At 40.7% G+C, this 23,009-nt stretch overlaps 1 protein-coding gene across 2 annotated transcripts in view; it reads right to left on the reverse strand.

The window, feature by feature from the left end:
* Window positions 1–23,009, reverse strand: part of KIF13B (kinesin family member 13B) — a 130,863-nt gene that overhangs the window by 103,872 nt on the left and 3,982 nt on the right. For both annotated transcript variants that reach the window (XM_075750370.1, XM_075750369.1), the window contains exon 2: window positions 15,946–16,039. In XM_075750370.1, the coding sequence (XP_075606485.1) occupies window positions 15,946–16,039 (94 nt within the window). The remainder of the gene's footprint in view (window positions 1–15,945; window positions 16,040–23,009) is intronic.

Raw genomic sequence — 23,009 nt, forward strand, 5'->3', positions numbered from 1 at the left:
AATTTCTTTGGGTCCTATTCCAGCATGAGGTATCAACTAAGTTTTCATTTAGAAAAGAATTATTCAAGATGAATATTGGATAATCATGATTTTTTTTTTTTTTTAAGTTTCTGGATAGATGTTCTGCTAAAAATAATTTACCGAAAGGTAAAGATTTGTATCTTGCCAACAACCTCTCATAAATTAAGTTACAATTAACTGCCAACATCACTATTGCCTTGAAAATGAGTCTGTCTCTCACTTTGGATACAATTATACAGAGACAGCTAGTACTTCTATTGAGCACTGTCAGCCAGGTTACCACATCTCAGTAAGGCAGGTGTTTTCCCAATTCTACCACTCTGAATAAAGTCACTCTTCAACAGTATAAAAACAACTTATGATTTTATTCATATACAGAACTCCAGGAATTATCTGTGAAGATATTAAAAAAAATCTGGACAAAGTCCTGGACACCCTGCTTGAACAGGAGGGTTGGGCCAATCTCCAGCAGTCCCTCCCAGTTTGAACCATTCTGTGACTCTACACGTACATTACTATGTTTAAGACTGCCATGAGCAAGCCTGCTATCACTACAACAGCAATTCTAAAATGTTCTGGGACTCCACTGCCTCCCAAACCTCCAACCTGGAGGCAGGCAGCCGAACTCCCTGCTCAGCAAAACAGCCTACACAGCGTGTGCTGAATCTCAGCAATGTCTTCGGGAAGGGGGTTGCTGGTATGACCTTACCTGGGAAAGAATCACCTAAGGAACCTGAACAGGGACTAGAAGCACAGACAAGGAAAATAAAGGTATGAGGAAATATTTGATTACAAAGTATACAATATTCTTAGTTCAAAAGGCTAACACCGTTTCACAAGAAACGGGTGTACCAGGATAGACACCACATGATATTAGTGAGCTCTACCAGTTTCACTTTGTGTCACCTTCACAAGTAAAACACCTTGCTACATAACCACGAGACTGGTTTTTGTCACCAGAGATCGAGTCATGGAGGACTATCCTTTGCCTACTTCCAAACCTACGTCAAAGTGCTGCAGTAATGATTCAGCATGCAGAGTGTGCTTACTTCGTATCGCTCGCGCTCCTGTATTAGTGCAAACCTGTCACAGAATCCCAGACTGGTTTGGGTTGGAAGGGACCTCACAGCCCATCCAGTCCCACCCCTGCCATGGACAGGGACACCCTCCACTAGCCCAGGTTGCCCAAAGCCCCATCCAACCTGGCCCTGAACACTGCCAGGAAGCCAGGGGCAAGTCATGCTTCTACTAATCCAGCATAACTCTTGTGTTGGGTACACTGTAAAGGATTTGCCAGTGTTCTTCCTGAAATTCGATTAAACCCTCAGCAAAGAAACATATTTTAGTGGTGACAGGAAGAGGTAATTACTACGTGTGAAAACTTTGCAGAGGGCAGTTGCACAAGCTGGCACGAAGCTAGGAAGCTGTTCGCATGAAGTTACCGCATAGCTTATTTGCTGTTGTGGGCCGTACAGGTACTAAGATAACTTGTAGGCGGTAGAGATGCTCATAAGTCTCAGCTGGTACATATGTGGTTTCAGCAGATGAGTAAAACAATCAGATAATTGCTTCCTCCCAGAACCATCCCTATTTCTCTCTTCTCTGCCACAAAATTTGCATACGTTTTTTCTTGGTCTCTCTTTTTTTTTTTTTTTTCCACACCTCTGAAGTGTTTCTTTTTCTGCTCAGCACATTGTAATTCTCCCTTCCCATGGTACCATGGCTGCAAACTCTGCAAAGTCATTATCTTTAGCTGCATTTTCAGGAAGAAACCAGAACTATGAGCTATCAGATGAAGGCTGGCTGGTGACAAATACCAGTCAAAGAGCTCAGAGGAGTAGAGAGAAGAGACTTCATACCAGGAAAAGACTGGACAGAAGAATAAAATAACTGATAATGTCACTTTTCATCAGTTATTCACGTTAGGTAACATTTTTGTAAGTAATGACATTTGTTACCAAGTATAAATAACATTCAGATCGTAAACATATGCAAATAATGCTTAAAAAAATTCAGAGAGCTGGAAGTGCTCATTGCTGAAGGGCTATTCAGATGAAAGCTGGGTGGATATCCTGTTTCTTCATTTCATTTATCTGATCAGCACAGTAGAGCCACAACTGCTGAAGAGGAGAAAAAAATGCTGGCAGAAATCTATGAACCCTCAGGAGAAGGAAAATGGTATTGTGCTTTCCAAAAGGCTAAAAAGGAAACTAAGTGGACTAGCCTAAGAACCTCCAAAAACACACATTAAGATGTAGGGTTTCTTTACATCACTACCACAGCATAGAGGCCCTGAGTTCTGGCCACTGAGCTATGTGACCTAATTAATTATATACCAGCAGAGGAAGCTTCCTGCTTAGAAGAAAAAACAAGCAGAAAAAGAAAAAAACATCATAAAAGTAACCCCAGACAACAACAACACAAAAACCCCAAACCAAAAACCACCCTCCTCAAACAATAAAAACCCTACCCTTCCCAAACAACAAAACCCATCTTGTAGTAGATCATAGAATCCCAGACTGGTTTGGGTCGGAAGGGACCTCACAGCCCATGTAGTTCCACCCCCTGCCTTGGGCAGGGACACCCTCCACTAGCCCAGGTTGCCCAAAGCCCCATCCAACCTGGCCTTGACCACTGCCAGGGAGCCAGGGGCAGCCACAGCTTCTCTGGGCACCCTGGGCCAGTGTCTCAGCACCCTCACAGGGAAAAATTCCTTTCTAACATCTAATTTAAATCTACCGTCCTTTAGCTTAAACCCATGACCCCTTGTCATACCACTACACTCCCTGATAAACAGTCCCTCTCCAGCTTTCCTGTAGGCCTCCTTTAGGTACTGGAAGGCTGCAATTAGGTCTCCCCGGAGCCTTCTCTTCTCCAGGCTGAACAAGCCCAACTCTCTCAGCCTGTCCTCATAGCAGAGGTGCTCCAGCCCTCTGATCAACTTCATGGCCCTCCCCTCTGGACTCTCTCCAACAGCTCAATGTCCTTCTTGCGCTGGGGACCCCCGAGCTGGCTGCAGTACTCCAGGTGGGGTCTCACCAGAGCAGAGGGGCAGGATCACCTCCCTCAACCTGCTGGTCACGCTGCTTTTGATGCAGCCCAGGACACGGTTGGCTTTCTGGGCTGCCAGTGCACATTGCCGGCTCATGGTGAGCTTTTCATCAATCAATACCCCCAAGTCCTTCTCCTCAGGGCTGCTCTCCATCCATTCCTTGCCCAGCCTACAGTTGTGCTTGGGATTGCCCTGACCCATGTGCAGGACCTTGCACTTGGCCTTGTTGAACTTCATGTGGTTCACACAGTCCCACCTCTCCAGCCTGTCCAGGTCCCTCTGGATGGCATCCCTTCCCTCCAGCGTGTCGACCACACCACACAGCTTGGTGTCGTTGGCAAACTTGCTGAGGGTGCACTGGATCCCGCTGTCCGTGTTGCTGACAAAGATGTTAAACAGTGCAGGTCCCAGTACTGACCCCTGAGGAACGGCACTCATCACTGGTCTCCACTTGGACATTGAGCCGTTGACCACAACTCTGAGTGAGACCATCCAGGATATCAACCGAAAGAATGGAAAAAATGCTATTTTAGAGTCTAGAAAAGGAAGAAAAGAATCTGCAGTGACTGTCCTACAGTCAGATAGGTAGTGTACGACAGAGCTGAGGCAAAACCTAAATCCCCTAATGCAGCCACAGCTCTTACCAGAAGTCCATCCTTCCTCCCCCCAGACATCTTTAAAGTCCAGCCCTCTTCCTTTATGCTCATTTAGCAAAAAACTCACTATTTAACCTGTTTGCTTCTCTCCTCAAAGGAGTACTCATTGGACAATTACGCTCTGCATTTTTCTAAGATGGCATATGATTATCAAAGCTGCCATGAACTTTAAATCACTAATTAAAATGTTGTTACTTTATTTCACATAATCCCAGAGCACTGAATGCAACACTCATACCACAGCAGTCCACTTTGTCCTGCTCCATACCAAAAGAATGGATAAAGACACATGTTATTTTAATGTAAATTAGAACCAGGGGAGAATAGTTTGGTACCTCTAAAACTGCAAAGACAAAAAATTTAGTGTGCCTTTTAGGAGGAGGCCATAAACAGCCATACCTCTGTAGCTTCTTTCCAGGAAGGACGGACATTCCAACCCAGAGGGAAGGGTGCTGCCCATGCAAGAACAGCCGATGCTGCATTCCTGCAGACCTAGCTCATGGAAAACAAAAACCAAAAATACCTACAAGATGTTGATTGTTGATTTCTCCTCATGAGAGGAGGAGGAAAAACAGTTCTTGTATCTCCTTCCCCATCTACTGAAATTAAAATAGGTAAAGGAATATCAAATATTAAAGCAAATCTTGCGGTGCTACAGCAATTGCAGTTTTCCTTTCTTACTGTATGAGCTTGAAAACAAAGATACACAGAAACAACTTCCTCTGTATTCAGTAGTTATTTCCAACTTGACAGAGCTGTAAGATGGTGGCAGTCAGGCTAATCCCTGTAAATGTAATGAAGCATCAAGTGTAACAGTGTCATCTTTTGAACTTCTAATTCTAAAATCACCACCACAACGAAAAAAGGACAAGTTACCTCAAACTGATGCACACAAATAATTCCAAAAGCTTCTTCAAAGTTCCTCGGGACAATGAATATAAGACACTAAGAGGTACAAAGTTTTTCCTTTTCTTCATTTTTCATAATAAGTCCATAAATAATTTAGGAAACAAACCCTGACAGCTTTTATACTCCATTTTCCAAAACGTAAGGAATTCAAAAGACTATATGTGATATTATATACCTACATATTCTAGTTGACCATAAAAATACATGTGTTACAGTCACTGATAATATCATGAGGCATTTATCCACTTGCCTAGGAGAGCATCACAGCTCTGGTTAGCGTGTCCTGCCACAGATACTCAACTCCAAACATTCAGATTAGCTGATTTCAAATTAGCTTGAGGGATACACTGATAAATCTAAAGTGATTGTTGCAAAGAGCATTCGAGTTGTTCAGCACGAATAAAATTATTCTGGCTATTACTAATCAATCACATTGGATGGCAAGAAATGTCCTCTCTTGCATCTTTTTCTGATATCTCATCATATTAATCTGAGATCAAGCTTTTGGAGTCTAATCTAAAATATCCTCAAACCAAAATTGGTAGGCATAAAACCAGTTTAAGGCAGTTAAGAAGTTTAACAAACTCATTGTATACATATTATAGATAGAAAAGAAATATATATTTAAGTTCTGTTCTTAAAATCGATACGAACTTACTTGACAGGCATGAAATGTCACTGAAGGTGCTAGGTATTCGCTGACACTCCACATACCTTCCAATGCTGAGGCTGTAAAAGCTGTCCTGAACTGCATCCTGTGGCACAGAATCCTGTGGCTCCAGCCACTGAAAATAATCCTTCAGCCTGCAGGAGCATTATTCAACACCATTCTGACCACTAAATCCATTTTACAGTCTTACCTCATGAAGCATTATTATTTAAGAGTTGAAAATTAATACGGAATAATTCCTCAGAAGCACTCAGTGGCAACATTTACTCAGAAAACGGAAGGCAGATCTTAAAATCCAGCTTGCTCCTTTACCCTTATTCAACTTCTCCCCACAGTTTATGGCCACTAGGTCAGTCCCCTACCTTTCTTGATTTGATGTAACAGGAAATATACTCTTAAGCCTTTAAGTATTCTCTTAACATATCACATCAACATAGGAAACAATTATGTCAAACTTAAAGCTCAGCTTTCATTATCTATCCAGTGTTTCGTTCTGTTTGTGCTGTCAGAATAGCACAGGGTAATTTGTTAGTGTCACTTCCTTATTTTCATACACTCAAACAGAGTTTTGACTTGATTTCTACCATTTCAAAGAATTACTGCAGTCAAAATAAATGTTATGCTCTTTTAAATTATTTTCACAAAAGAGAAACCTACATTGCATCAAAGTTAAAAAAGTCATTGGGCTAAACTGGAAAACCCCGGGTCACATCCTAATTCCATTGAAACCCAAGTCCAGAAAAAGACTGACACTGAGCCAGATTCCAACTGACTCTTCTTAAAGGAAATGGATTTGTCTGTTTTAACTTGTGGATTTAACAAGTCAAGAAAACAATTAACACATCACAGCCTCCTTGAAGCTTAAACAGCCTGATATTCTAAGCTTGAGATATAGGCTAGCTTTAAAAACAAAACTGCTGATAGTTCTCTCAAAACTGCTATAGAGATTTAAATAAAAGATATGTTCCACTCAAATATTTAATATGTTCATTCTTATAGCTTCAATTTGCCACAGAGGATTACTTTGGGGTTTTTTGGGGGTGTTCTTTTAAACTCTGGGAACTGGCCATTACTGCTGATACCGCTTTGCAAATGGGAAGGGACTACAAATTACTTTCTATTTGCAGCAGAAGTCCACTCCTTAGCTAACTCACAACCAGAAACCTTTGCAAACTCCAAAGAAGTTTGCATGAAGGACAAGCTGCTTAGCAACTATCACCACCAACCTCCAAACACTGTCTGCAAGCAGGTCAACAATGTTAAGGGTACTCCAGAACTTGCTGCTAGATTACGCAGTCTATTAAAAGCCTGCAATGTAGAGAAGAATTAAGGTTGCAGGTACTTTACAAATGTATTAGGTTTTAAGAAGAAAAAGTACCACAGATTAGGAATCCACGAAACACAAGTTAAGGTTATACTTGAGATCAGACGACATGAGAACCAAATTAATTCTTCATCTATTAGCTTTACTCTTTCCCTCAAGTACAGTAGGTTATTACTGAGTTGGCAAGATCAAAAAAGGCTTCTTTCATGTTCAGCTAAGAAATACAAGGTGGCCAAGGATGATTCCTAGTGGTGGTGTGGCCACCCAGTTCTCATTTCAAGAGGATATGGCTCATGTTATAAGTAGTTTTCACTTACAATATGGACACAGAGTTTATAAATAACAGATAATTCTAATTTTCTGTGGCTACGTTAGCCACAAAAAAGAGGTAAATAGGTGTGACCCAACTGGTGGGAGAAGAACTGTCTATAAAAACGTTAACACAATCTCACTGTTTTATTTTCTTAAGCAAAACAAAAACAGGTTACAGGTTTCTAAGCATATTAACATACACAAGCACAGTTGAAAGTTTTGAACTTTTTTGTCTGTGTCATGAATTTGTGGAGGGTTTCTATCTCGCATTTTCACTTTTACTCAAGTCAAAGCACATGAGTTGTAGGAAAAACACTTCCTCAAAAGCATAACTTGAAGCACAGCAACTGCCTTCTCCCCTGGTAGAACTCCTACTTCTCAATTTTGCACAAGGTAAGTATTTTATACGGCAAGTGTTCACCTCCTTCAGCAATGCAATCCATCACTCCTGCAACTAAAGACTCAGAGGGTGCACAGTAACAGCCTTGCGTGCCAGCCCTGCTATCCTCCAGACATCATCTCCATCCTTTGTCTGTCCTGATTCCTCTCTGACTTCAGATCTTTCCAGGACAAACAAACAGATTGCCTTCAAACTTTTAAGAAAGAAAATGATTTCTAGGTACTGCAGCAACTCATCAGAAGTAGTTAGACATAAAATTTCTACATCAGAAGACATTTCTCAGTAAAACATAGATGACTGGCAGTTGGATGCAGCCTAGCTTTAATGCACATGTATGGAGTATGCTCCACAATATAGGTTTAATATTACTTCCTACAAAATAAACTCTGATAGTAGACTGAAAAAACAATGGTTTTACCACAATTTCATTCAACCCTTTAAATTACTCTTGTCCATTTTAGGTGAGGCTTATCTTTCCCCCCTCTTCTAACTTACTTAGTCTGTTCAGTAACCTCATCCATAAAAAGCAGCAATACATACTTGAGGGAGCTCATCAGAAATCATCATTTTACAGAACAAGGTCACATCTGAAGTGAGAGTTGTATACAGAGATGCACAGAGTTGTACAGGCAACATCGGCAATACAGGAAAATCTCACAGCACTGCTTTTGCAAACATGATTTTCCTGTGAGCTGTTTTGTGCCCAGTATGGATGTGGAGAGAGGAAGGCTTCACTTTCTTCTGGATGTCAGCTATCAGTCACAAGAATACTCTTGCCCTCCCCCCACAACCTCCTGGAAAATTTCTGCATTATGAAATGTTGCATAAATCTGTTCCCTGTAAGAGAAAGCTGAACTAACATCCAATCTAGAAATGTCATTCTCAGTTAAGAGTTTTATACATCAGTATGAACCCTTACCCACATAGCAAGCCATTCCCCTTAGTGGAAGGAGGTAACACAGCCAACTATGCAGTTAGTGGTGTTTCCACACACTCACATCCTCATCTGAATTGTTCCTAACCCAAGCAGTTTAACACAGCAAGAATTAATACAACGCCAGGAAAGATACTGAGAAGCAAAGGCACGTGCAGTGCAATTAGTTTTCACCCATCTTCAAAGACAATAATATTTCTTCCTTTAAATTGCTTTGCTGTCAAATAGCAACCGTACCACATTGTGCAAATGGTCCACCAAGCTCAATATTCAATTTCTGGCTGTGTCCAACAGCTGATACTTCTAAGTAAAAGGCATGAACAACTGGGGACACATACATAAACCACTGCCTAAGATAAGGCAGCTCTTCAAGTGGTTCTTACCTAACATCAGACAGGATTCTGGTATATTTTCAAGAAAATGCATGCATTTTTCCATGACTATATACCATGACTATATGCCTCTCACTGTTTTCTTGGGGCAAGGAGTTCTGCAGATTAATTCCATATATAGCATTGCCTTTGTACATTTTCCTCATTTCCCTATTATGCACATTCTTTCCTAAGGTAGAAAAAGTGAAGTGTGCACCCCTACGTGCCTCTGCTATCATATATTATTTTTAAAAATCAAAGTCTTCCTGGTTACTCCTACCAGTCAGCTTTTCCAGTTCTTATTTATACACACAGACAAGAACGCCTATATAATCACATCAGCACTTCCTCTCTAGGCATCTTAACTGTCTGCATGCTGTTCTGGAAGATATGAGGAGAATTTATTTGTGCAAAAATTATAAGATACTATAACCTAGATAAACAGGATCACGGTATTTTCAAATTTTGCTAAACCTTTCTTTAACTGGGATTTTTGCCTACCATTCCACATATCTCACATATTTTAGCAAATTGTACAAGTAATATATATGCTTCTTCACGTCACAAAGAGATTATTTATTTAGAATTGGTTAATGCAAGTTTTTCACCGGTTAATGTACATTTTCCCCACCCAACACACTCCCTATTTACAATTTTTCCAAAAGAAATCCATTTATGTGCAAATTTTACCACCTCACAATTCAGGCATTTCCCACGTAGTCAGCTACACCAAGATTAACATTTTCCATTTTTATCAAAAGAGCACGAGATCTGTAATACTCTGCACAGCAAGGGCTGATAAGTCATGACTTATTTTGAGCTTTTAGGCCAACATTAAGGAAAGTTCTCGAGTCACACACATGGCAGCCAGATGACAGCCAGCTTCACCTGCGCTCTGTGCAGACCAAATATTGTGTAACTGTGAAGGCTGTGCCAAGCAGGAGCTTATCCTGCCTCCAGCACGCTCACCGCTGCTGCCTCCACGTTGGGCAACACCATCACAAGATTTCTGGCTGAAAGCAGGCAGAGGGAGTTTGTGTGGGCTTGCACAAACCCCGTATTCTAGTTTTTAGTAACTGAGCAAAGAATAGGTGAAAGCAGAATCTGATAAGATTGTGTTTAGTTCTAAATACACTTTCTGAGCTTGGCAAAAGCTCTGGGTGCTTTACCTATTATTTAACACAGTATCTAGGTATTTTGCAAGCTTCCACATTAGCGTAGAATACAAAGCTTGGCTCAGATAGGTTTTAATTCCCAGGACTGCAGCAGTACTGGTTTACAATTCGTAAGACCTTCCAACCCTTCTAGTTTTCTAAAATTTAGAAGTTGCATGTGTTTGTTAACATTCATCCACTTCACACTTAACCTTTCAAAATCAGCGATCTAACATTGCTTAGTCCTTCAGACTCCATAATTTTTTCCCCCAGTATCATGTTTTCAATAGCTAAATCTTTGACAGTATTCTGTCTGTCTTGGTCTTAATCTTCATTTCTTCTTCAAAAGGATTAAAAGGTTCTTCAGCTTTATAAGAAGAAAAAAAAACCTTCAATGTGAAGACAAACCATGGCAAGTTTTAACACACTGGGCTGGATATTGGCCTATGATGGGGTTACAGCGTTGGTGGACAAGGGCAGAGCAAGAGATGTCATCTACCTGGACCTGTGCAAAGCATTTGACACTGTCCCACACGACAGTCTTGTCTCTAAATTGGAGAGACATGGATTCGACAGATGGACCACTCGGTGGATAAGGAATTGGCTGGATGGTCGCACTCAAAGAGTTGTGGTCAACGGCTCAATGTCCAAGTGGAGACCAGTGACGAGTGGCGTTCCTCAGGGGTCGGTACTGGGACCGGCACCGTTTAACATCTTTGTCAGTGACATGGACAGTGGGATCGAGTGCACCCTCAGCAAGTTTACCGACGACACCAAGCTGTGTGGTGTGGTCGACACACTGGAAGGGAAGGGATGCCATCCAGAGGGACCTGGACAGGCTGGAGAGGTGGGACTGTGCATTGATTGATGAAAAGATCAACATGACTCAGCAGCGTGTGCGTGCAGCCCAGAAAGCCAACCGTGTCCTGGGCTGCATCAAGAGAGGCGTGACCAGCAGGTCGAGGGAGGTGATCCTGCCCCTCTACTCCGCTCTGGTGAGACCCCACCTGCAGTGCTGCGTCCAGCTCTGGGGGCCCCAGCACAAGAAGGACATGGAGCTGTTGGAGAGAGTCCAGAGGGGAGGGCCATGAAGTTGATCAGAGGGCTGGAGCACCTCTGCTATGAGGACAGGCTGAGAGAGTTGGGATTGTTCAGCCTGGAGAAGAGAAGGCTGCGGGGAGACCTAATTGCAGCCTTCCAGTACTTAAAGGAAAGATGGAGAGGGACTGTTTATCAGGGAGTGTAGTGACAGGACAAGGGGTCATGGGGTTAAGCTAAAGGACAGTAGATTTAAATTAGATGTTAAAAAGGAATTCTTCCCTGTGAGGGTGCTGAGGCCCTGGCCCAGGGTGCCCAGAGAAGCTGTGGCTGCCCCTGGCTCCCTGGCAGTGTTCAAGGCCAGGTTGGATGGGGCTTTGGGCAACCTGGGCTAGTGGAGGGTGTCCCTGCCCACAGCAGGGGGTTGGAACTAGATGATCTTTGAGGTCCCTTCCAACCCAAACCATTCTATGATTTTCACCCAACCACTGCCTGAAGTCCATTGTTCATCTGAAATCAGCAATTTATTACCTACTTACTGCATAAATAGGAATTTTTTTTTGTTCTTTTTCATTAAGTTCTCTAAGTATTAGTTTTATTCTCTCAACAATCTTTAAATTCATTATGGAAGAAATTTCTCTTTGGGTCTATTATTATTAGTAGCCACAATAAGGTAAACATCATTTACCTACAGCTCTGAAAGGTGACCCTTTATTAATTACAAGGAAAGCAGTCCAAAATTATTTCTCCCCACAACCTTTTTCAGGGCTGTCACTGGTCTCAGAAAGAAAATGGGAATTGGAATGGTAAAAGAATCTTAGAACAGTATTCTTTTGTAAGTAAAATATACTTGGGCTTCATCCAGTTCCTCAAAGCAGAAATCATCAAGCTCAGATGTTGCAAGGCTACAAAAATCCTCAAGTCTAAGATAATAGTACCCCCCTTTTCAGTTTCCAGAACTCCTTAGAAAACAATTAAATTGAGTTTAAGTATCATGACTTCATAAGGAAAAACATTGTCCGTGTGGATATACAAGAGTAAACTGGTTTAAATCCAGGAATAGATACCTTAAAAGTAAACCACTTTTAAAAAATATTTATAAAGATACTCAATTATTGAAATATCTATTACAAAGCACTAATTATTAAGATGTTACAATAGCTGAAAAGGAAAAACCCAGCTTGGTTTAACACACTTGTCAGCTTCAGTTAGCTGCACTCATTCCTTGGAATAGTTTTTACCCTGTGCCAGCCTTTGGAATCTCTCTGTTCTGCCAAACAAGACAGAAAGCATCTATAAACCACAAATTGCAACAAGAGTACACAGGAGTCAGCACTCGTTTCATTTTGAAGCATATTCTCTTAATAAAAAGGCTCAAAAGTGGTTTGTTGGGCAGATTTAATAAATGCTTTGTTTTACAAATATTACAGCTCATTCACAGGCCAGTGCCAGACTAATACACAACTGATTTCTGAGCTTTTATCAGTTACACATCGATTACAGTTATGGCTGCAGTATATAATAAAACTCCTTTGTCTGACCTGTCAAAAATAATAGTTTTTAAAGTCTTTTTAACAGGTCTTGTTTGGGAAATGTAAAATGACAACATGAGCAAATTGATAGTAAAAAAAAAAAGAAAAAAAAGGAGGGGGTCTATAAAAGAACCTAGAGCAATTAGAGTCTATTTGGAGGTTTATTAAAAAAATAATTCCTATAAACATTCCAATTGTTGCCTAGGAGTTATCTATTCACTTCAATCAAAATGAGTTCACACCCTCTTTCAAGCCCTAGCCGCCAAGTAATAATGCTTTGAGTAATCTTTGCAGCACCCAGTAACTCCCATGTTGATAAAGAAACTTTAGCCTTGACCTTTGCAACAGAGAGAACAGACAGCTACATAAGGCAAACAAAAAAAGACGACAAGTCATGCTAATGATAGCATTCATTTACAGGGAATCCCTGGATGTTCACACATCCTTGAAAGGGGAGATTTTGATTTAAAGAGGGAAATTTGTGACAAAACTCAAGGTTCTGCAGCAAATCATTTTGTGAAAGCAACTAAAGAAAAGGTTGGTCATTTCCACACAGTACAATTTTCATTTTAATATGAGAAACCACTCAACCAAACCAGTCCCCCAACAGCCCAAGGTCAGTAAGAAAGCCTATCTAGCCTGGAAGTAATCTGAAAGATTTTAAAATTGATCTTCTGTACACGATCAGATTACCGAAACCTACACAGCACTATTAGGGATTGCTCAATAAAGTAACTGCTGCATTTCTCTATCACAGGAAAGGTTGTTTCTTGGTTAAGGAATAACAGGAGGATGCTAGATTTTTGAAGCCATATGAAAATAGACTTCCGTTTTGGAGAGTGAGTATTTTACATGCATTTATTAATCCTCAAGTCTCTAGAAAAATGTGTAAATAAAATATTCAGTTTGTAGACACAGGGGAAAGTGAGGTCAATCACTTATCACCTGGATTTTCAAAACATTCCTTCATTTTAACGCAAAATTATAAACAGCTAGAGAGACACCTTTTCTGAAGACCTGGAAATGTTTCAGTAGCAATTACAACAACACAATTCACTATCTCCGCAAGTCAGGTCCTACATACCTCAAGCTGGGTATCTGTCAAAATATGAAATACATAAAGAGAATAAGAAATACGTTTCTGACTTCTTGACACATTCATTCTCAGGTGCCATGGGAAATCAGAAGGAGAGGTGGGTGCATCTCTTAGGAACTCCAAAGCCTGCTTCTCCTCTAACTCAGAGCCACCTGGAAACAACACGTCAGGTATTTGCCATTTTAACTGATGTGACTGGGAGAGATTTTTTGCAGACAGACACACACAGTATGTAGATCTCCAGCCTTCGAGGACCACCTTGGGGAGACTGGACAAATATATTTAACTGTGACACGGGCTAATTCACCCATTACACTATTTATTTATACCTACCCAGACTTGGTTTCTACCAGAGAGGATGGAAGTGGGAAAACATGCATATTTCCTGAAGTCATTGGTTGTTTTTCCAAATGTCACTCCCTGCCACAGCATGGCTGAGTCATGACAAGTGGGGATGTGGCAACACAGATTTCTGGTTTTAAAATTCTTTTACCAGTTCCTAAATTGACCCTGGTATCTTAATGAGAAATGCAGTAAAGCTCTTAAAATTTTCAAACTTATCCTGCTTTGCAAGCATCTAAAGAGCGTATTTACAGTATTATTTACTTTCCTCTAAGTAAAAGCACTCTAGGTTTGCCAGAATTCCTTCAGTTCACTTTAGACACCAGGTAAGTCTGAAATCAAAATTAATTATTTTACAGCACAAGGCAAAGTTGTTGATGGTGGATTTGGAAACAGAAGCAGAACCTGAGCATAAATTAACCCCAAAATTTAGAAAAAGCGTAACTAAAACTAATCTTTTCCTTGAGCTGGTATTTAAGATTCCTCTGATGGAGCTGCAGAAGCCAAGACAATTTCGCAGCAGCCTCTCTCAGAGGTATTACATTCTAGATAGGACCCTGTTCCAAATTCTCACTACTCCAACTATGATTTTGAGATATGCTGTCTCACTGTTTGCAGGCAAATCTTTAGTGTAGTTTACGTGCCTCCACTTTTCCCTCTTCTATTAAATCACCCCATATAAATTTACTGTGCTTCCTGCTTAGATTAGCAATGGGTATTTGTGAAAATGCAAATGAAGTATTCTTCGGTCTGGCACGCTGGTTTCTCACACTAGGCTCACCATCTTGTCTGGGACGTCAACGCAATTGCCAACCGATTCCTCCCTTGCCAGGGGGCACAATTTGCATTATGTATTCTCCACAGGCTGCGGTATGAACATTTTTTAAACATATATCAGTGAGTATAAACTATGCAGCATTTGATTGGTTGTCATGTTTTAGAGAAACTATGAATAACATTCTTAATGCAGCTCTGGCTGAATAGGCTTCTGAGAATCTCAATTTCCTGCCATTTTTAGCAGCTTTAAAGGCTCGAATCAACATAGGTATTTGGCAGCTAAACAATACACGTGTTTCTGGAGGAGGCAGATATTGACACAAACAAAAACACCCCACCACACACAGCCTGTTTGATCTGAAGTACCTTCTTAAAGCTCCAGTCCTACTGTCTATAGCGAGTCTTTCAGCTGATGATGACAGTCTATATTAAACCTGATGATATCTTCGCTTTTCCATTTAATACCACTTGGGTTTGAGAAGTTTAAATAATCAGAAGTCAGGTAAAGAATACTTCTACTGCCTGCTGACATACAGTTCAGCTTAACATGAAAAAGCTATGATATGCTGCATTTAAACAAAGCTCTCCTATGTGGTTAACTGAATTTCTCTCATTTCTGTCACTCTTGAGACCACTTCCTTTGTTTTTTTCCCAGAAAACAGCTCATGATGGATTGTAGATGTCCAGTAATGGGTTATGCCTTTTCCTGCACCCCTGTTATTCTGTTTCATCCATACATTTTTTCATTTCCTCCCCTTGCAAACAAGCAATAAATCAACTAGTCACAACCTTAACCCTATCAATTATTACAGGACTTCTCAGTTTCACAGTGGTTTAACAAATTGATGCCAGTTCTGACATAAACTGGTCCCTAGCCACCTTTTGAAGTATTTTTGCTGCATGTAATGCCCCACTGTCAAGATGCATCTAGAGCTACACCTCTCCAGCATGTTCCCATTCCCCTTCTTACATTACACAATGAACACAAGCCATTAATGGAAAATAAATGTGAAAACTAATTTCATTCCAAAATGACAAACTGTGTCCTGCTCAAATTATCTTGCATTTTAAATAGCACATGAGAAGAAATGAAACCGTTAACAGACCCATTAATTGCTAATACATTGTTTAGAGCAGGAAGCAAACGTTCACTTCAAAATGCAGTAAGAACTAGGTTTTCAAAGCATCTTCCCAGCACGGTAAAATCAGCTGTATTTTACAGATTATGACAATTCCATTGCAGAAAGAATATATATTGTTTTTTAAACTGAAAGCCTTCTATCAAGGCCCACATTTCCCAGTTGTTAGCCTCATATTTAATTTATGATATCTGACCTTCCTAATTCAAAAATCTTACCTGGCATCTCCTTTTGAAAGGTTGGTGTTTACAGGATGAAGAATAACCTTGTTTGCATCCACATCCACCACACATTTTGTATGCAGATCAAGCTCTATAAAGAAATGAGAAAGTGTCAAGCGCTGCTCCTAAAGCACTAGGATTATATACACCATTACTTCCTCCAGACACCAAATTTATTCATGCAGTCTGACAGCCACCCATCAGCTAGAGAATAGAAACAGGACCATTGCCAAATTCCACTTCTAGAGATATTCTGACGGGATGGATCCTGTCCAGCTTTAAAGCATGCACTCTTTTCAAAACAAGAAAGAGCACTTTGGTTTTACTGAGGGACAATCAGCATATACAAGGCAGTATGAAATTTCTTGTGGGGAAAGACCCATTAGGCATGGTACCACTTTGACAGCTCTTCTCATTGCTGTCTCAATGCCCCACACGCTCGGAGGGAAAGCTGCCCCTACCATCTGCAGCACATTTTCCCTGGCCACTGTTGTGATACTGCAGCGTGCCATGCCAGCTGTCAGTCCTGGGGCACCTGCTCGGAGAAATTCAAGTCCCATCAAAAATAATTTAGGTGCAAGTGTGTAGAAAAGGGCTTATTCTTCCCCACAGGCTCTTGGTCAGCTGGAAAGCCCAACACTTCCAAATGACGCTAAGCAATGGGATATACACTATGAGTAATAAGAATATTTGGAATGTATGAGAATTCTCAGCCATAGAGGCGGAGGAGGGAAGGGGAGGGGGGCAAGGGTGGAAAAAAAGTTCAGATAGCACTGACAACCGTCCAAGGTATCCACCCAATGACAAATGGAGTTAGATATTAAAAAAAAGCACACAGTCACTTGCAATCAAAGTCACTGCCTACAGACATAGGGGCCTGGATAAAAACAAGTCCAGTCCTATGTTCTTACACTCCAATGCTGAACCTGGAAAGTGCACCCGAATGCTGATACCTATAAACATGACACACTAATCACACCCAGTAGGCATTGTGCAACGCCCTCACACGCTGTGATGACGAGGGGCTACATCAAATAACCTCCACATGGAATTCAACATCTCGGCTGAATCACCGAAATATGCTCCTGTCTAATCATGTTAATTATAATCCTCATCCTCCTTCATCTCTGCTCTTTCCTTCTTTGTCACCTGTACTTGCTCTTTCACCTTACAGCACCTTATAAACTCAGGCTGAAAATCTCTCAGGCAAAGACCGTAGATCTTAATTATTGCACGGCACCTTGCAGACTTCTTGCTACTGTTAAATAACATAATAAGAGGAAATTTCTTTCATTGACATTTTTTGAAAGAAATGTTATAGCCTTTTGCTAATTGAAACACAACAAAGAAAGCCAAAGCTCGAGATTACTGGTCATAGCAGGCAGGCACATGAAACTGAAATCCCTCTGAACAAAACTACTCCTCTGTTATTAAACTGTGCTTTTGCAGAAGGAAGAGACAGACAAACTTCAGAAGCTAGTGTTTATCTTAATTTCTCTCCCCACCCTGAAAGCCAATTTACCTATTATTAATATGCAATATGTGTTTGCTTAGATGAAATTATATTCTCCATACATCCCATATCTGCCAAGCCACTTTATCTTGGTCTGGGTGGTTAGTGATTAACATTCTGCATTGCAGTGACCTGCTTTTCCTCAACTACTGTGGAAGGTTTTTATATTTTACCTCCCTTATGCAAAACATAAGGTATGTACACTCTGTATATAAGCAGTATGACCTCTATCACACTTTTTAATCCATCTTGAGAGAGAATGCTGATGGCAGGGCTTGCATCCATGACTGCCCAGTGAACTCAAGGTCTTGCTAGTATTCATTAAACATCTCTTTGTTAAATACCTTTAAGAAAGCACAGAGACAGGATACAAGAGTTCCTTAAAGTTCCAAGTCCGCACAGGAAAAGAAGAAAGCCAATTAATCACATGCAACACACCTTGTCTGATTATCATCACCACAAAGGTAACATTAAACTCCCTCACCTAAGCATCCTGCAGACAGGGGACAGCACAGTTTCAGAAGATGTGGTGAGCCAACCTAACAGCCATTGCCAAACAGGGAGGTCTCCAACCTTCCTTCTGGCTACCTGTGCCAGTTGCTCACCTTCCACCACTAACGCACTCACCAGACTCCTCTCTAAGTCACTTCAAGTTACTTCAATGGCAGAAAACTACCCAGCATGGAAAACCGATGTATTCAGATGTGACAGAAAGTGACCACAGCCCAGTGAAAGCCCTGAAGAACATCAAAGGCCACACAAACAAGTGGGTAGACCCGACCCGTACGGGGAGGAGAGAGGAAGCAGAAGAGTAAGGCCTTCTCCCAGCAGAGACGAGCTGCTACATCTGCTCATGGTGTCCCATGAGATAAACCCCTAAGAAACAGTTATATTCAGCCTCTAAGCTGGGTTAGGTATCCAGACAGCCTTAAGGCTACTTATCCCAGTTACCTTGGCAAAAGACTCACATGGCAGCTCTCCTTTCAGCTGAAGAAACAGTTTAAATTCTGTTTTAATAGCACATCACACACTTTCTACAACTCTGGCTCCATCACAAAGCATGTTCTTTGACTGATTTCTGATTTCTTTAATGCTTCTGTAGGTTGAGAGATGAATCTTATATTACCCACTACTGAAAATCCTATCATCATAATTTCTACCTCATTACATTTTTAATATTACTAAAGCAGGTTAGCCTTCTAGACAATTCATCTTCCTGCTCTTTTGGATATGATCACACATGGACTCCACCCTTACTTTTACTAGTTTCAGTATCTCCTTGGTAAGTAGTGTACTTGCTGCCCCTGAACAAGCAGCAAAATTAGGATGCATCAAGATAAGATGATAAGCATGCACATCCAAAACCACCAACTAGTTCATCTTGTAGCAAGGACTCATTTGTCAAGGCTTGGTATTACTATTTCTTTCAACTATACAGGTGGTTTTTTCGGGCATCACAAAATTCAGGAGAAGTGAAAAGATGGTAAGTGGCTCACTGTCAAACTTTGGAGATTTTAAATCTTGTTAAGCTACAAGATTTGTGATAAATCTCACCTATTGTTATCGCTAACCTGCTTCTACCTTCAGTCATTACCAAGCAAACACAATCAATTACTCATTTGCTTCATCAAATCAAGAAACTAATCAACTAATTGCTTTTTGAAAATTTAAAACTTTAACTCATCATCTCAAGAAACATTTACTGGAGGGAATGAAAGCCTCTTTCATAGCTTCGGAGTAAGAGAGCTGTGACGTCCATAATAAAAGGGTAACGCATATCTTAGTCACTTTTCCACATTTACATTTCATAGCTGTAGAAGTGTTAAACAAAGCTGGGCTTGGGCTGAGTGCAAGAATAATGAAGTCATGTGCATCCAAGCTACTCACTGAGAGTCTCTTGGATGACTTCTTATTTTACTTGTGAAACTGAAAGGTGGGGCTTGAAAGAGGCCATTCTCCTTCCCGTTTCCCTTGATTTTTCAACTCCTCACAAAAGACAATAAAAACTGGGATTCAAGCAATGCAGATCTTAGCTGAAACCACGCTTGTGTAAATCCTAAATGACTATGCCTTTGATAAAAGCCTTATGGATGTTGTAAAAAAGAAATCACACCATCCATATACTCTTTGGGCTCTTTCACTAGCCTAAGAAATTCGGTGTGCTTCAAACAGGGTGGAAAAGTCAGTAAGCAAGAAAGAGCAGGAAGAGCAAGACGAGGAGCAGCGTACCGCCGCACGCAATGGTGGATTCAGCAGGCACTGGTATATTCCCAACAACAGGTAGGAGTTTACATTCTCTCTGTAATAGCAGTCACACGTCTGGTAATCATAAACTCAACGCAGCAGATTTTCCACAACAGTGTTAGGAAACACTAGCAAAGGTGCCACTTTAAAATGTACTAATCAGGGTCGGGGCAGAGACAAAGAGTGTATGTGAATCCTGGAGGAAGGGGAGAGGAATATTTCGGAAAGCCTTAGATGTTTTCAACCCTGGGAAAGCTCCACCTTCATTTACGGATCAGTTAGGGAACTGTCTTCATAGATTAGCTGCAACTAATAACACTGGTTGGATAATGATGCGCCCAACTTACTCTAGTAGGGTGCGGAATCAAACCCAGGTGAACAACAAAAACCATCTGAACTGCCATGCGGTGACAATGGAGCTTTTTCAGCCACTACACTAAAAAGTCATCCCACCTTTAAGGTTACTGTACTTCAGAACCAAACAAAATGATCCTAATAGATAGCTTTTACAGGGTGGTTTGAAATAATCTTAAAATGAAAGATGACACAATAAATAAGCTTGTCTGCAGTTTATCAAGCTAGTGGTTGGGACATGGCATCATAACGGCTTTTAGCACAACAGCGACGGTAGCTGAACAATCTGTTACAACTTATTGACCTTCCATATTTTCCTCTTCAGATACTCTATTTTTTCACATTGTATAAGATGAATTAAGGGAAACCATTTCCTAATTCTTCAAAGACCCTTTATTTCCATAAACATTTTTCCATCAGATTTCAATTTAAGAAATTAGTTTCTGATGGTTGACAGTTTTTCAGCTCTTTCAAATCCCACCTGATCCTAAATCCCACTGAAACAAAGATGTGAACCTGGTGTTATAACACAGGCTGAATAAAATTTGTGACAGATTCCTCCTGGTCCCACTACCAGGTTTAGGGCAACTACACCTGCACTGACACCTAAGGACCCCTTGGAGACAGGACATTAAACTCAGTACCGTCACTGGGAACTGGCACGGCTGCTCTTGTACGGTTTCAGAAAAGCTAACTGAAGTCTAAAAAATAAAATGTGAAAGGTTTGAAGTGCATGTATTAAGCTCATAAGCCAAAACTGGCCCCAAATACAAAAGCTCAAAATAATCTCCTGTCAAGACAGACGATAGAAATTTTATATTTTAAATTGCCAGTAGATTTTCAGGAGATTAACATTCCCTTGAAGGTTAGAACTGGAATGTTGTGGCCTGAGCCTTCAATTGTATTGAGTGAGAAATTACAGTTGGTTTCTTGTACCTTTCTTGGTCTAAAAAAGCAAACAGCAATAACACCAAGAAGTCTTTAAATAGTAACTTAGAAATATTTAAAAGTTTATTTATCACATAGATTAAACAAATACCACCCCCAAAAAAAGAGGCTGTTGTTTGGTTTTTTGTTTTTGTTTTAAAAAGAAATCTGAAAGCAAGTTCAAACACAAGAGGTCCTTGAGTTTCCCTGCCAATATCTGTTGCCTCAGAGTGACTTTTCTCTTTGCCCTTTGCTATGTAGCAGCCAACACAAATAAAGGAAAACTAACTGACTATACAACAGAGTGTGAAAATAACTTACATCTAAATGACAATGTTAAGAGATTAAATGGAGAAAAAAATAGTTAGTGTAATGGCACTTTTACGGTATTAATTATAAGACATAGTGACTGATACATTCTGGACAAAAATACAGTAATTTGACTTGTCCCTTTAGTCTACCAACATGACATATACGCAGGCATCTTTCAAGCTTCTCTGCTATATATATGAACTGGGCAAATATAATTCATTAAATTTTCAGTTTGCAGCAATTGGAGATCATTAAATATGTATGAGTGCATCTGGAAGAGCACACAATACTATCTAATCTTGATGATGAGGTCCAAGTCAACTCAAACTCATGAGCACACTGAACGCAAGCAAGGTCTCCTCACGTGTTAACACTACGCTGTCCAAATGGTAAAAAAATGTATTCTATCTTCTGCTGTTCCATTTTCTGCGAGATAAGAGCTTGTCAAACGGCTTTAGTCAAGGCACTCTGTGTATCTGGACATTAACCTTACTCACAGTCAGTTCTGCTGCTGCATGCACTGCTCAGCTCACGGAAAGTAAGTAAATCAATCACTCTGGTGACCTTCTGATGCAGCAAAGAGCTCTGACGAAGTTCAACACACGACTTGGTGCTGATGCTTTGTTTCGGGCTTCAGAGTTAACAGGAACAAAATGTAATAGTGTTTGCTCTGCCACCAACCACCCAAGAGCCGAGGCAGAACTATTCACAGTGGTGTATCTGATCTTCTGTTGACTTCAGGAGAAGCAAGCAAACATGAAACCAGAGCAGCGAGGTAATCTCATACCGTGCTTCAGGCTAGCTCTAAAGATGTAATTAGCACAAGAATTGTTTGCCTTTGTGGCATCCACATTGGACTGACTAGTAGTCTCACCAGAGACTTCGGCTGTGGGGAGTACGCTTGTAACGCCATAGGAGTTCTTCAAATACAATTGCCTCACTGAGGAACGCAAGATGAAACACTAACTCTACATGCTTTACCCATTTGTCACCATATCTCTAGGTTAATCCTGCTCATACTACAAACACTGTTTTATAGGGTATCAACCATCACCAGAAAACATTAAAAACTAGGCGCTCATGCATAACAAGGATAATGATGAGGAAAAGTCTTGTGTTTTGCATATTGCCATCAGGATACAACAGGTGCCATTTCATTTGCTCTAATACCATAATTAATCTTTTAAGACTGCTTGCACAAACTCCAATTTATAGATAAATTGATTCTGTTGTAATCTCCAGTGGGGAAAAAAAACAACAAACAAAAACACAAGAACAACCCCTGCCTCCTCCCCCAAAACAAAAAACATTTCAAGCAACTGGAAATGCAACCTCCTCCAAAGAGTAGGAGGACATAAAATTAGCATCTAACACCATGGTCAGAAGCTTGCACAGATACAAAAGCAAATTTTTCCTTACAAGCACTGGAGACAGAATCTTTATCATCAAAGCACAAAAAGATCCCTGTTTGAACATAGAAACTAATCTGGATGAATATACACATTAACATAACAGATACCTGAATGTGTACCTACAGGAAACCTAGATATTCAAACTGGAAGCTATAAGTCTTACACCACACTCCTACAAAGAGTTTGATCTGGTGACATTGCCTGAATACAGGCTCTGGTCGCATACAGCTTAAACCTAACCTGGCACACCCACACCACCACTCCCCACCTGAGCTGTGCAATGCAACTACCCGCCCTGC

The sequence above is a fragment of the Balearica regulorum genome, chromosome 3, assembly GCF_011004875.1.
Source record: "Balearica regulorum gibbericeps isolate bBalReg1 chromosome 3, bBalReg1.pri, whole genome shotgun sequence".
NCBI classification, from domain to species: Eukaryota; Metazoa; Chordata; class Aves; order Gruiformes; family Gruidae; genus Balearica; species Balearica regulorum.